At 45.3% G+C, this 15,255-nt stretch overlaps 1 protein-coding gene across 1 annotated transcript in view; it reads right to left on the reverse strand.

Annotated features, from left to right (window-relative positions):
- LOC121555351 (glutenin, high molecular weight subunit PW212-like) overlaps positions 1-15,255 on the reverse strand; it is a 59,192-nt gene that overhangs the window by 39,768 nt on the left and 4,169 nt on the right. The window contains exon 2 of the mRNA XM_045215105.1: positions 1,714-1,821. Coding sequence (XP_045071040.1) covers positions 1,714-1,752 — 39 coding nt within the window. The 5' untranslated portion in view covers positions 1,753-1,821. The remainder of the gene's footprint in view (positions 1-1,713; positions 1,822-15,255) is intronic.

A 15,255-nucleotide genomic window follows, 5' to 3' on the forward strand; every position in this document is an offset into this window, starting at 1 on the left:
GATAATGTAAATGTAATGTACATGTAATTTGAGTGTCCCGGATTGTCGTTTACTATGTTACGTCGACCCCTGAGTCCAGGTTGAAAATATTGGTATTTGGCGAGACCATAGGCATGAGGCATGTCTGTCTGCATGGCAGCTCAGAGTCACGCACTAGCAGCACTGACTACAGACAGACGGAAACAAAGCACTGACTACAGACAGACGGAAACAAAGCACTGTTGTTGAGCGACAACAAGAGCACTCCACTCTAAGGTTGAGTTCCAAATGGCACCCTATGTCCTACTTAGTGCACTACTTCTGACCAGGGCTCCATGGGCCCAAAAGGATAACATTTACACTAAATAGAGAACAGGGTACCATTTAGGACAACCTCTGAGAAAGCCAAGCACAAGGAGGTTCAGTTTATATAGTCCGCTGAGTATGGGAGGGAATATCTTCTAATGTTTACGTTTTAATCCTATTAAAATAATCCCAGAATTCCACAGAATGGAATTGGACGACAAAGTTTGGGTCCAGCAAAGCCACTTGTGGAGTACGTAGACTATTTCTGTTGTTGTTTTTATTTTACAGTCAACTGTTTGGATCCGGACAAGTCTGACGCACGGTCCTGTGCATCCGATGGAGACAATGACCCTCTTTACACAAAACATCATGTAACATCATGTAAAAACTATGGCTTTATCCAAATACAACAGATTCTACCTGCTACCGACAGAAGAAACCGCAAACTGTTCACCTGATCATTGTCACAGCTAGCTTGTTTTGAAGCCAAAGCCATATCGTAACATATTTAATGACAGTATTTTGCTACAGCTCAGCCATAACTGGTTAGTTTAGCGGCAGGCTTATAAAACAGGCGTGGGAAAGTACACAGTCTACATTTTAGTCATTTAGCAGACGCTCTTATCCAGAGCAACTTACAGGAGCAAGTAGGGTTAAGTGCCTTGCTCAAGGGCACATCGACAAATTTTTCACCTAGTCGACTCGGGGATTAGAACCAGCGACCTTTCGGTGACTGGCACAACGCTCTTAACCACTAAGCTAACTGCCGCCCCAGTCTACAAACCGTTACTGAGCAGCCCCCTGTTGCTCAAGCCTGAAGAGAAGAGTTGCTGACCATGCTAGGAAGTCAACGTTAGTTTGGTTAGCTCAGTGGTTAGCTCAGTGGTTAGCTCAGTGGTTAGCTCAGTGGTTAGCTCAGTGGTTAGCTCAGTGGTTAGCTCAGTGGTTAGCTCAGTGCCATCAGCGGATAACTAAGCCTGGTACCAGTTGGCAAGACGCCACAAACAAATCTGGGACCGGGCCAGTGCATGACGGCATCTAGCAGCACAGGGTAGCGGCAGTAGTAGCTGATTCTAGCTGGTAAAAGTGGTTATTGTAGCTGGTAGTAGCATCCCCTGGTAGCCACCCACTGGGCACAGACGTCATTTAAACGTCTAGTTTTGATTTACATTTGGTTGAGTTGTCAACTAATGTGAATTCGACGTGAAATCAACAAAGCATTTCACCACGTCATTGGATTTAGGTTAAAAGTTGGTTGACCTTTACGTTGATGAATTTTTTTTTTAAAAATCCAATCAGTTTTCCCACGTTGATTCAACGTCATCACATTGAATTCTATTGTTGAAATGACGTGGAAACAACGTTGATTCAACCAGTTTTTGCCCAGTGGGAAGCCAGTCAGTCAGTTTCTCCCATCCCTGGTCTTACCGGTGCTTGGGCCTTGACGGCGCTGTTCTCGTTCCCCATGGTGCCTCAGGGCAGACAGGCAGAGCAGTGGTGCCCAAAACAAAGCCCAGTCTCATCAGCTGGAGCTGGCTGAAACACAGCAGCAGAGAACTACCTTCAGTATGATCACAGGACAGCAGCAGAGAACTACCTTCAGTATGATCACAGGACAGCAGCAGAGAACTACCTTCAGTATGATCACAGGACAGCAGCAGAGAACTACCTTCAGTATGATCACAGGACAGCAGCAGAGAACTACCTTCAGTATGATCACAGGACAGCAGCAGAGAACTACCTTCAGTATGATCACAGGACAGCAGCAGAGAACTACCTTCGGTATGATCACAGGACAGCAGCAGAGAACTACCTTCAGTATGATCACAGGACAGCAGCGGAGAACTACCTTCAGTATGATCACAGGACAGCAGCGGAGAACTACCTTCAGTACGATCACAGGACAGCAGCGGAGAACTACCTTCAGTATGATCACAGGACAGCAGCAGAGAACGCAGCAGAGCATACAGCAGAGTCACCTGCAGTCGCAGAACATTCACGGAGAGAGTGGAAGAGAGCTGCAATCTGCGGTATAGGCTAGCCTCCTGTAAGTCACGATCACCACAGGACACCGGCAGAAGGTACCCAGAGAGTGCTATAGTCTAGGTGAAGGGGAGCTGTAGTCTGTAGCCTGTGTAATAGGCTAAGTCCAAGCCCCTAACAAGTCACACACACATTCCTACCGGTCAGGATGACTGGTGCTGGGGCTGTCTAACAGTTCGTATGAGGCGTGACTGAGAAAGAAAGAGAAAGCAAGAAAGACTGTGGTCATGTGTTGAGATTAGGGGCCCTGTGTGCTGTAAGCTGTCTTCTTTTTGCCCGCTCAGAGCAAAGTGCAGGACTGCTCTTCTCTCTCTCTCTCTCTCTCTCTCTCTCTCTCTCTCTCTCTCTCTCTCTCTCTCTCTCTCTCTCTCTCTCTCTCTCTCTCTCTCTCTCTCTCTCTCTCTCTCTCTCTCTCTCTCTCTCTCTCTCTCTCTCTCTCTCTCTCTCTCTCTCTCTCTCCCCTCTCTCTCTCTCTCTCTCTCTCTCTCTCTCTCTCTCTCTCTCTCTCTCTCTCTCTCTCTCTCTCTCTCTCTCTCTCTCTCTCTCTCTCTCTCTCTCTCTCTCTCTCTCTCTCTCTCTCTCTCTCTCTCTCTCTCTCTCTCTCTCTCTCTCTCTCTCTCTCTCTCTCTCTCTTCTCTCTCTCTCTCTCTCTCTCTCTCTCTCTCTCTCTCTCTCTCTCTCTCTCTCTCTCTCTCTCTCTCTCTCTCTCTCTCTCTCTCTCTCTCTCTCTCTCTCTCTCCCCTCTCTCTCTCTCTCTCTCTCTCTCTCCCTCTCTCTCTCTCTCTCTCTCTCTCTCTCTCTCTCTCTCTCTCTCTCTCTCTCTCTCTCTCTCTCTCTCTCTCTCTCTCTCTCTCTCTCTCTCTCTCTCTCTCTCTTTCTCTACATTTTAAATATTTTATGACTACTAAAGGTGCAGGTGCCTTCATGTGTCTTAATAGCATGTGTCTTAATATCATGTGTCTTAATAGCCTGTGTCTTAATATCATGTGTCTTAATATCATGTGTCTTAATAGCATGTGTCTTAATATCATGTGTCTTAATATCATGTCTTAATATCATGTGTCTTAATATCATGTGTCTTAATATCATGTGTCTTAATATCATGTGTCTTAATATCATGTCTTAATATCATGTGTCTTAATATCATGTGTCTTAATATCATGTCTTAATATAATGTGTCTTAATATCATGTGTCTTAATATCATGTCTTAATATCATGTGTCTTAATATCATGTGTCTTAATATCATGTCTTAATATCATGTGTCTTAATATCATGTGTCTTAATATCATGTCTTAATATAATGTGTCTTAATATCATGTGTCTTAATATCATGTCTTAATATCATGTGTCTTAATATCATGTGTCTTAATATCATGTGTCTTAATATCATGTGTCTTAATATCATGTGTCTTAATATCATGTGTTAGAGCCGATTTAGACATATTTGTATAAAAGACAGAACATACAGAGCTCCATGTACGTGTGTGTAAATATATGAAATATGAATGTATATGATGAAGTATTAGGTACGTACCTTCGTGATTTATATTGACCTGATTGATATTTATATTCCTTTGTTATTAGCGTAACTTAGTTTTTGGCTCCCCCTCTTGCCCGTTCATTGTACTGTGGTGTGTTGGTGATGGGATAACGGCAGGAAGTTGGGCCTCCGGGGGGAGGAGCCCTAGCTAGACGTGGGAGTGGTATGGTCTTTTGACCATACATACATACAGACGAACATACATACAAACAAGCCATATTATGTATTTTTCACGTCAAGTAATCTATGCTTTAAGTTTGATTGGAGAATCATTTCCTGTTAGTTAGAAGAAGAATAACCCTTGTTGTTGCAGCATATCCCTGGATCTCATTGACTGTTTTGCCATTTGGGAACTTCGAATGTGGCCTTTATGCGTCCGAAACAACCCCGCTTCAGGCTTGGGCAGTGGCTATGGTCAATTGGCAAGAAGATACTACATCATGTCTTAATATCATGTGTCTTAATATCATGTGTCTTAATATCATGTGTCTTAATATCATGTCTTAATATCATGTGTCTTAATATCATGTGTCTTAATATCATTTGTCTTAATAACATGTGTCTTAATATCATGCGTCTTAATATCATGTCTTAATATCATGTGTCTTAATATTATGCGTCTTAATATCATCTCTTAATATCATGTGTCTTAATATCATGTGTCTTAATATCATGTCTTAATATCATGTGTCTTAATATCATGTGTCTTAATATCATTTGTCTTAATAACATGTGTCTTAATATCATGCGTCTTAATATCATGTCTTAATATCATGTGTCTTAATATTATGCGTCTTAATATCATCTCTTAATATCATGTGTCTTAATATCATGTGTCTTAATATCATGTCTTAATATTGTCACGATCGTTACACGATGAAGCGGACCAAGGCGCAGCGTGATAAGCGTACATTCTTTATTAAGTGTACACACACGAACCAAAACAATAAACCAAACGATATGTGAAGTCCTAGGTTATACACAAAACCCTACGGAACTAGATCCCACAATAACTAGTGGCAAACGGGCTGCCTAAGTATGGTCCCCAATCAGAGACAACGAGCTACAGCTGCCTCTGATTGGGAACCACCCTGGCCAACATAGATATAAACGATCTAGAAACTAAACATAGAAACTAAACATAGAACAATCCACACCCTGGCTCAACATTTAAGAGTCCCCAGAGCCAGCGCGTGACAAATATCATGTGTCTTAATATCATGTGTCTTAATATTATGTCTTAATATCATGTGGCTTAATATCATGCGTCTTAACTTTATGTGTCTTGATATATTTTTTATCATGTGTTTGTCATTGATACGTGTCTTGTCCTTGTAATTTATTGATGAAACAATTTCCCAAGTTGGGATCAATAAAGTAAAACTCTACTATTGTTTCACTTGCTGTTCAGTCTGGTTAACCAGGCTATCATCGCTGGTCACATTCTGCACCAATCAGTTAACCTTGGCCGGCAGTCACCTGACCAGCTGACCTCCGTGACCTCACTATTTGAGTGACATGATAGCCCCCCTTTGTAACTTATGGCAGTATGTTTCTGCTCTCTTGCCAACTCCTTATGGAACTGTGATCCTTTGTAGCTCAGTTGGTAGAGCGTGGCACTTGTAACGCCAGGATAGTGGGTTTGATTCCCGGGACCACCCAATATTTAATGTTTACACACATGACTGTAAGTTGCTTTGGATAAAAGTGTTTATTAAATGGCATTTATTATTATATTACAATGACTACGGAGTAGGCAAAAGCACAAACAGAACTGGGACCAGGCTACAGGGAGATCTGGGACCAGGATACAGACAGATCTGGGACCAGGCTACAAACAGATCTAGGGCCAGGCTAAAGACAGATCTGGGCCCATGAGAGGGACAGACACAGAACTCTGACTGAAACAGATACAGTCGACTCATATTATATTGATTTAGTCCTGCACTGTTGGTGCGCGCATTAGACTGACACAGTGCCTGAGTCTGAAGCTGTGTAATCCTATTGGGTAAGCCTCTTGGGGTAGGTGACAGATTGGCCTGTCTGTGGACATCCATCTGTCTGTCTGCCTTGGGGACAAATAGAAAGCAGCAGTGAGGCGGCAGGTTAATACCAGCATCAACAACCAGCTCCTATTGTCAGATTAATATCAGCATCAACAACCAGCTCCTATTGTCAGATTAATACGAGCATCAACAACCAGCTCCTATTGTCAGATTAATACTAGCATCAACAACCAGCTCCTATTGTCAGATTAATACCAGCATCAACAACCAGCTCCTATTGTCAGATTAATACCAGCATCAACAACCAGCTCCTATTGTCAGATTAATACCAGCATCAACAACCAGCTCCTATTGTCAGATTAATACCAGCATCAACAACCAGCTCCTATTGTCAGATTAATACCAGCATCAACAACCAGCTCCTATTGTCAGATTAATACGAGCATCAACAACCAGCTCCTATTGTCAGATTAATACCAGCATCAACAACCAGCTCCTATTGTCAGATTAATACCAGCATCAACAACCAGCTCCAATTGTCAGATTAATACCAGCATCAACAACCAGCTCCTATTGTCAGATTAATACCAGCATCAACAACCAGCTCCTATTGTCAGATTAATACCAGCATCAACAACCAGCTCCTATTGTCAGATTAATACCAGCATCAACAACCAGCTCCAATTGTCAGATTAATACCAGCATCAACAACCAGCTCCTATTGTCAGATTAATACCAGCATCAACAACCAGCTCCTATTGTCAGATTAATACCAGCATCAACAACATCCACCTACCAAGGCATCCTAACAGATAAGATTCCCTGCCACCTGCTCACGACTGACACATTTAGAGGAGATTCACAATAATCTAAATGTACCATGTCGGTAGATCACACAGTCAAAATACCATTAGAAAGCATAATCTCTCGCCAAAGGCTACATAAAGTCAAAAGACCATTAGAAAGCTTAGAACATCTCTATCTCTCTCTCAACTTTGCTCTGCCTGCAGTTGTTTCCTACTGAATCCAATGACAAATCACCTGTCCTCCATTCACTCTCACTGGAACATGCCAGTCCATCCTACTGCCAGGACATCACATGCCAGTTCTTCCTACTGCCAGGACATGACATGCCAGTCCATCCTACTGCCAGGACATCACATGCCAGTTCTTCCTACTGCCAGGACATGATATGCCAGTTCTTCCTACTGCCAGGACATGACATGCCAGTTCTTCCTACTGCCAGGACATGACATGCCAGTTCTTCCTACTGCCAGGACATGACATGCCAGTTCTTCCTACTGCCAGGACATGACATGCCAGTTCTTCCTACTGCCAGGACATGACATGCCAGTTCTTCCTACTGCCAGGACATGACATGCCAGTTCTTCCTACTGCCAGGACATGACATGCCAGTTCTTCCTACTGCCAGGACATGACATGCCAGTTCTTCCTACTGCCAGGACATGACATGCCAGTTCTTCCTACTGCCAGGACATGACATGCCAGTTCTTCCTACTGCCAGGACATGACATGCCAGTCCCTCCGTGGGGAAGGGGACTAGATATGGGTTGTCATGTGACTGCAGGGAAGGGGACCAGATTAGTGTTGAATATTTTCCAGTTATTTTAAAAATGTTCCATCCCAAGAATAAATCACTTTTCTCCTGGGTAACCCGGTATTTACCACCAAATCTGGAAGTGTCATTCTAAAGCATATACATGGGGGAAAAAAAGTATTTAGTCAGCCACCAATTGTGCAAGTTCTCCCACTTAAAAAGATGAGAGAGGCCTGTAATTTTCATAATAGGTACACGTCAACTATGACAGACAAATTGAGAATTTTTTTTCCAGAAAATCACATTGTAGGATTTTTTATGAATTTATTTGCAAATTATGGTGGAAAATAAGTATTTGGTCACCTACAAACAAGCAAGATTTCTGGCTCTCACAGACCTGTAACTTCTTCTTTAAGAGGCTCCTCTGTCCTCCACTCGTTACCTGTATAAGACACCTGTCCACAACCTCAAACAGTCACACTCCAAACTCCACTATGGCCAAGACCAAAGAGCTGTCAAAGGACACCAGAAACAAAATTGTAGACCTGCACCAGGCTGGGAAGACTGAATCTGCAATAGGTAAGCAGCTTGGTTTGAAGAAATCAACTGTGGGAGCAATTATTAGGAAATGGAAGACATACAAGACCACTGATAATCTCCCTCGATCTGGGGCTCCACGCAAGATCTCACCCCGTGGGGTCAAAATGATCACAAGAACGGTGAGCAAAAATCCCAGAACCACACAGGGGGACCTAGTGAATGACCTGCAGAGAGCTGGGACCAAAGTAACAAAGCCTACCATCAGTAACACACTACGCCGCCAGGGACTCAAATCCTGCAGTGCCAGACGTGTCCCCCTGCTTAAGCCAGTACATGTCCAGGCCCGTCTGAAGTTTGCTAGAGTGCATTTGGATGATCCAGAAGAGGATTGGGAGAATGGTCAGATGATTTTTGAATGACTACCTCATCTCTGGACCCCACACATACAATTATCTGTAAGGTCCCTTAGTCGAACAGGGAATTTCAAGTACAGATTCAACCACAAAGACCAGGGTTTTCCAATGCCTCGCAAAGAATGGCACCCATTGGTTGATGGGTAAAAATTTTTAATGCAGGCATTCAATATTCCTTTGAGCATGGTGAAGTTATTAATTACACTTTGGATCAAAGTTTTAAAAAAATAAGAGTTAAGAAAATATTTACCAATAAACTAAAGTAAAAAAAGAAACACAATAAAATAACAATAACGAGGCTATATACAGGGGGTAGTGGTACCGAGGTAATGTGCGGGGGCACCGGTTAGTCGAGATAATTGAGGTAATATGTACATGTAGGTAGGGGTAAAGTGACTATGCATAGATAGTAAACAGCGAGTAGCAGCAGTGTAAAAAAAAAAGTCCGGGTAGCCATTTGATTAGCTGTTCAGCAGTCTTATGGCTTGGAGGTAGAAGCTGTTCAGAAGCCTTTTGGACCTAGACTTGGCGCTCCGGTACCGCTTGCCGTGCGGTAGCAGAGAGAACAGTCTATGACTTGGGTGGCTGGAGTCTTTGACCATTTTTGGGACCTTCCTCTGACACCGCCTGGTATAGAGGTCCTGGATGGCAGGAAGCTTGGCCCCAGTGATGTACTGGGCCGTAGGCACTACCCTCTGTAGACTCCTGAACAGCTAATCAAATGGCTACCCGGACTATTTGCATTGTTCCCCCCCAACCCCACCCCCTCTTTTACACTGCTGCTACTCTCTGTTTATTATCTATGCATAGTCACTTTAACTCTATCCACATGTACATATTACCTAAATTGACTCTGTACCGGTACCCCCTGTATATAGCCTCCCTACTGTTATTTCACATTGACTCTGTACCGGTACCCCCTGTATATAGCCTCCCTACTGTTATTTCACATTGACTCTGTACCGTACCCCCTGTATATAGCCTCTGTACCGGTACCCCTGTATATAGCCTCTGTACCGGTACCCCCTGTATATAGCCTCTGTACCGGTACCCCTGTATATAGCCTCTGTACCGGTACCCCCTGTATATAGCCTCTGTACCGGTACCCCCTGTATATAGCCTCTGTACGGTACCCCCTGTATATAGCCTCTGTACCGGTACCCCCTGTATATAGCCTCTGTACCGGTACCCCCTGTATATAGCCTCTGTACCGGTACCCCCCTGTATATAGCCTCTGTACCGGTACCCCCCTGTATATAGCCTCTGTACCGGTACCCCCCTGTATATAGCCTCCCTACTGTTATTTTATTTTACTGTTATTTTACTGCTGCTCTTTAGTTATTAGTTATTATAAATTTTAACTTATCTATTTCTTTACTTAACACTTATTTTTCTTAAAACTGCATTGTTGGTTAAGGGCTTGTAAGCATTTCACTGTAAGGTCTACACCTGTTGTATTCGGCGCATGTGACAAATACAATTTGATTTGATTTGACTTCATGGCTACGGGTCGGTAGTAATTTAGGCAGGTTACCTTGGTGTTCTTGGGCACAGGGACTATGGTGGTCTGCTTGAAACATGTAGGTATTACAGACTCGGTCAGGGAGAGGTTGAAAATGTCAGTGAAGACACTTGCCCACTCGTGGCCTATTGAATGTTAACCTGTTTAAAGGTCTTAATCACATCAGCTATGGCGAGTGAGATCACACAGTCATCCGGAACAGCTGGTGCTCTCATGCATAGTTCAGTGTTGCTTGCCTCAAAGCAAGCATAGAAGGAATTTAGCTCATCTGGTAGGCTCGCGTCACTGGGAAGCTCGCGGCTGGGTTTCCCTTTGTAATCTGTGATAGTTTGCAAGCCCTGCCACATCCGACGAGTGTCAGGATTCAATCTTACTCCTGCATTGACATTTTGACTGTTTGATGGCTCGTCAGAGGTTTCTTATAAGTGTTCCACTCCTTGAAAGTATGGACACTGTGGGGACGATGTCATGAATGCACTTATTAATGAAGCCGTGGTAAACTCTTCAATGTTGTCGGATGAATTCCGACGACGATGAGACAGCCTATAGGGAGGACAGTGTGGTGCCAGGACAACAACCTCTCCCTCAACGTCAGCAAGAAAAAGGAGCTGATCGTGGACTACAGGAAATGGAAGGCCTAGCATACCCACATCCACATCGGCGGGGCTGTAGTCGAGCGGGTTGAGAGCTTCAAGTTCCTCTGTGTCCACATCACTAAGGAATTTTCATGGTCCACACACACCAACACAGTCGTGAAGAAGGCACGACAATGCCTATTCCCCCTCAGGAGGCTGAAAAGATTTGGCATGGGTCCTCAGATCCTCAAAAAGTTATACAGCTGCACCATTGAGAGCATCCTGACTGGTTGCATCACCGCCTGGTATGGCAACTGCTCAGCATCCGACCACAAGGCACTACAGAGGGTAGTGCGTACGGCCCAGTACATCACTGGGGCCGAGCTTCCTGCCATCCAGGACCTCTATACCAGGCGGTGTCAGAGGAAGGCCCTAAAAATTGTCAAAGACACATGGCAAGTGGTACCAAGTCTGGAACCAACAGGACCCTGAACAGCTTCTACCCCCAAGTCATAAGACTGCTAAATAGTTAGTCCGGGTAGCTTTTGGTTAGCTATTTAACTGTCTGCCTTGACCCTTTTTGCACTAAGTCTTTTGACTCATTGCATATGCTGCCGCTACTGTTTATTATCTATCCTGTTGCCTAGTCACTTTATCCCTACCTACAGTGCACTCGGAAAGTATTCAGACACCTTGGACTTTTTCCACATTTTGTTACGTTACAGCCTCATTCTAAAATTGATTAAATTAAATGTTTTCCCTCATCAATCTACACACAATACCCCATAATGACCAAGTAATTTATTTGGTGCTAATTTATAAAAAACGTATTTAAAGAACTATTCAGACCCAGGTCTGCTCATCCCACTGGTACACTGAGTGTTCATATAGTATTTGAACCCAGGTCTGCCCCATCCCACTGGTACACTGAGTGTTCCTATAGCATTTGAACCCAGGTCGGCCCATCCCACTGGTACACTGAGTGTTCCTATAGCATTTGAACCCAGGTCGGCTCATCCCACTGGTACACTGAGTGTTCCTATAGCATTTGAACCCAGGTCAGCTCATCCCACTGGTACACTGAGTGTTCCTATAGCATTTGAACCCAGGTCTGCCCCATCCCACTGGTACACTGAGTGTTCCTGACCTGAAAATGACCTCAGTAAAGTAATATCTGCTTCCTGCTTTAAATCTGACCTACAGATTTCTTTTGAAATTTGCTCCCCGATTTGTCACAGATCAAAACACAGCTGTGCCCTATAAATAGGGCTGTGGGCACAAACCAAAAAAACTCATTTATGACAGCAAACTACTGTATTGAACTGCAGCTCAAGGCTTCTATACCAGAACCAACCTGGTCTAAGGGGAGAATACGTATAAGGGTTGTGTCAATCTGAAGAGGAGGGGAGAGAGGGGGACAGGGAGGAGGGGAGAGAGGGGAGAGAGGGGAGAGAGGGGGGACATGGAGGAGGGGAGAGAGGGGAGAGAGGGGGACATGGAGGAGGGGAGAGAGGGGGACATGGAGGAGGGGAGAGAGGGGAGAGAGGGGGACATGGAGGAGGGGAGAGAGGGGAGAGAGGGGGACATGGAGGAGGGGAGAATACGTATAAGGGTTGTGTCAATCTGAAGCAAAGTAGTCCAGAGTACCAGGAAACTGCTCACTCAAGCCTAAACCTTCACTGAGCAAATGTGAAACATTAACTGAATACATGACAACAACAATGAGAAAAGCAAAACGGAAAGTCACAAAGATCTTCAACTCACCAACGTTAACAAGATGTACCGCAATATTATTCCAATCCCAGGTTCTGCTACAGCCTTGTTCAGTCAACGTTCTAGTTCCCGTTTACTAGTGTTATCTCTCTCTCTCACCCTCCTCGGTCTGAAAAGATCTGTTGTCTTGCTATATCTGTTCTCTGAGAGGGATGGAGGGAGGGAGGGAGGGAAGGAGGGGAGGAGGGGGGAGGGAGGGAAGGTGGGGAGGGAGGGGACAGAACTGGAGCTAGATAGGCCATGTCTGCTGCTGCCAGTGGGGGTGGGAGAGCAAGGGGAGGATAGCGAAGGGGAGAGACTGTGGGGGGGAGAGAGGGGGACGTGGAAGAGGGGAGAGAGGGGGGACATGGAGGAGGGGAGAGAGGGGAGAGAGGGGGGACATGGAGGAGGGGAGAGAGGGGAGAGAGGGGACATGGAGGAGGGGAGAGGGGGAGAGAGGGGGACATGGAGGAGGGGAGAAAGGGGGACATGGAGGAGGGGAGAGAGGGGGACAGGGAGGAGGGGAGAGAGGGGGACAGGGAGGAGGGGAGAGAGGGGGACAGGGAGGAGGGGAGACAGGGGGACAGAGGGGGACAGGGAGGAGGGGAGAGAGGGGGACAGGGAGGAGGGGAGAGAGGGGGACAGGGAGGAGGGGAGAGAGAGAGGGGGTGGCAGAGAGAGAGAGAGGGTGACAGAGATCTGAGAGAGAGAGAGAGAGAGAGAGAGAGAGAAAGAGAGAGAGGTGGTGGCAGAGAGAGAGAGGGGGGTGGCAGAGAGAGAGAGAGGGTGGCAGAGAGAGAGAGAGAGAGAGAGAGAGAGAGAGAGAGAGAGAGAGAGAGAGGGGGTGGCAGAGAGAGAGAGAGAGAGGGGGTGGCAGAGAGAGAGGGTGACAGAGATCTGAGAGAGAGAGAGAGAGAGAGAGAGAAAGAGAGAGAGGTGGTGGCAGAGAGAGAGAGGGGGTGGCAGAGAGAGAGAGAGAGTGGCAGAGAGAGAGAGAGAGAGAGAGAGAGAGAGAGAGAGAGAGAGAGAGAGAGAGAGGGGTGGCAGAGAGATAAAGAGAGGGGGGTGGCAGAGAGAGAGATAGAGGGGGAGAGAGAGAGAGAGAGAGAGAGAGAGAGAGAGAGATCTGAGAGAGAGAGAGGGGGGGTGGCAGAGAGAGAGAGAGGGTGACAGAGATCTGAGCGCGAGAGAGAGAGAGAGAGGGGGTGGCAGAGAGAGAGAGATTGAGAGGGTGGGTGACAGAGAGAGAGAGAGAGAGAGAGAGAGAGAGAGAGAGAGAGAGAGAGGGAGAGGGAGAGGGAGGGGAGGGGGTGCAGAAAGGAGGAAGTCTGATAAAGGAGGGTTAGGTTGGAGAGGAGAGTGCTTCGGAAGTGTCTTGACAGACTGTTGTGTCACCATGCAGGGGGTGGTGGGTATCAGAGAGGTTAAAGACGTGGTAACCTCATCCACAGGCTATTACACAAAAACATGGCTGGAACAAGATTAGAGAGGGCGTGACACCATACCACCTGGTCCTGCTGGTGTGTTTGTTGACAGTGTCCCCCCCCGGCCCCTGTCCACCCCAGCTGACTCTCAGGCATCCTTTTTTTTTAAATGTTATTTAGGGGGTAGAACAGCTTTAATATTGCAGATAGATTGTAACTTCCATCAATTTAATTGTCTGCATCACTTCCAATCCCCCATATGTTTTTTTTTCTCTCGCAAATATATCATACTTTTTGGAGAAATGTCCTCTGCTCTGATGAAACAAAAATAGAACTGTTTGGCCATAATGACCATCGTTATGTTTTGGAGGAATATTTTGTACCTGTTTCCTCCAGCATCTTCACAAGGTCCTTTGCTGTTGTTCTGGGATTGATTTGCACTTTTCGCACCAAAGTACGTTAATCTCTAGGAGACAGAACACGTCTCCTTCCTGAGCGGTATGACTGCTGTGTGGTCCCATGGTGTTTATACTTGCGTACTATTGTTTGTACAGATGAACGTGGTACCTTCAGGCATTTGGAAATTGCTCCCAAGGATGAACCAGACTTGTGGAGGTCTACAAAAAAAAATTCTGAGGTCTTGGCTGATTTCTTTTCATTTTCCCATGATGTCAAGCAAAGAGCCACTGAGTTTGAAGGTAGACCTTGAAATACATCCACAGGTACACCTCCAATTGACTCAAATTATGTAAATTAGCCTATCAGAAGCTTCTAAAACCATTACATCATTTTCCAAGCTGTTTAAAGGCACAGTCAACTTAGTGTATGTAAACTTTTGACCCACTGGAATTGTGATACAGTGAATTATAAGTGAAATATTCTGTCTGTAAACAATTGTTGGAAAAATTACTTGTGTCATGCACAAAGCAGATGTCCTAACCGACCTGACAGAACTATAGTTTGTTAACAAGACATTTGTGGAGTGGTTGAAAAACAAGTTTTAATGGCTCGAACCTAAGTGTATGTAATCTTACGACTTCAACTGTACATACACATACATATACATACATATAAATACATATACATACATATATATACATATCCTTTAAAAAAATATATTTCCCTTTTTATTTTCCAACCCCACCACCCCTTCCCTAATTGGAGTAACACCAGCAGGACCAGGTGGTATGGTGTCACGCCCTCTCTAATCTTGTTCCAGCCATGTTTTTGTGTAATAGCCTGTGGATGAGGTTACCACGTCTTTAACCTCTCTGATACCCACCAGCCCCCTGCATGGTGACACAACAGTCTGTCAAGACACTTCCGAAGCACTCTCCTCTCCAACCTAACCCTCGTTTATCAGACTTCCTCCTTTCTGCCCCCCCTCCCTTCCCCTCCCCTCCACTCCCCTCTCTCTCTCTCTCTCTGCCACCCCCCTCTCTCTCTCAGATCTCTCTCTCTCTCTCTCTCTCTCTCTCTCTCTCTGCCACCCCCCTCTCTCTATCTCTCTGCCACCCTCTCTCTCTCTGCCACCTCTCTCTCTCTCTCTGCCACCACTCTCTCTCTCTCTCTCTCTCTCTCAGATCTCTGTCACC

This window comes from Coregonus clupeaformis, unplaced genomic scaffold (assembly GCF_020615455.1).
Source record: "Coregonus clupeaformis isolate EN_2021a unplaced genomic scaffold, ASM2061545v1 scaf0368, whole genome shotgun sequence".
Classification (NCBI taxonomy): Eukaryota; Metazoa; Chordata; class Actinopteri; order Salmoniformes; family Salmonidae; genus Coregonus; species Coregonus clupeaformis.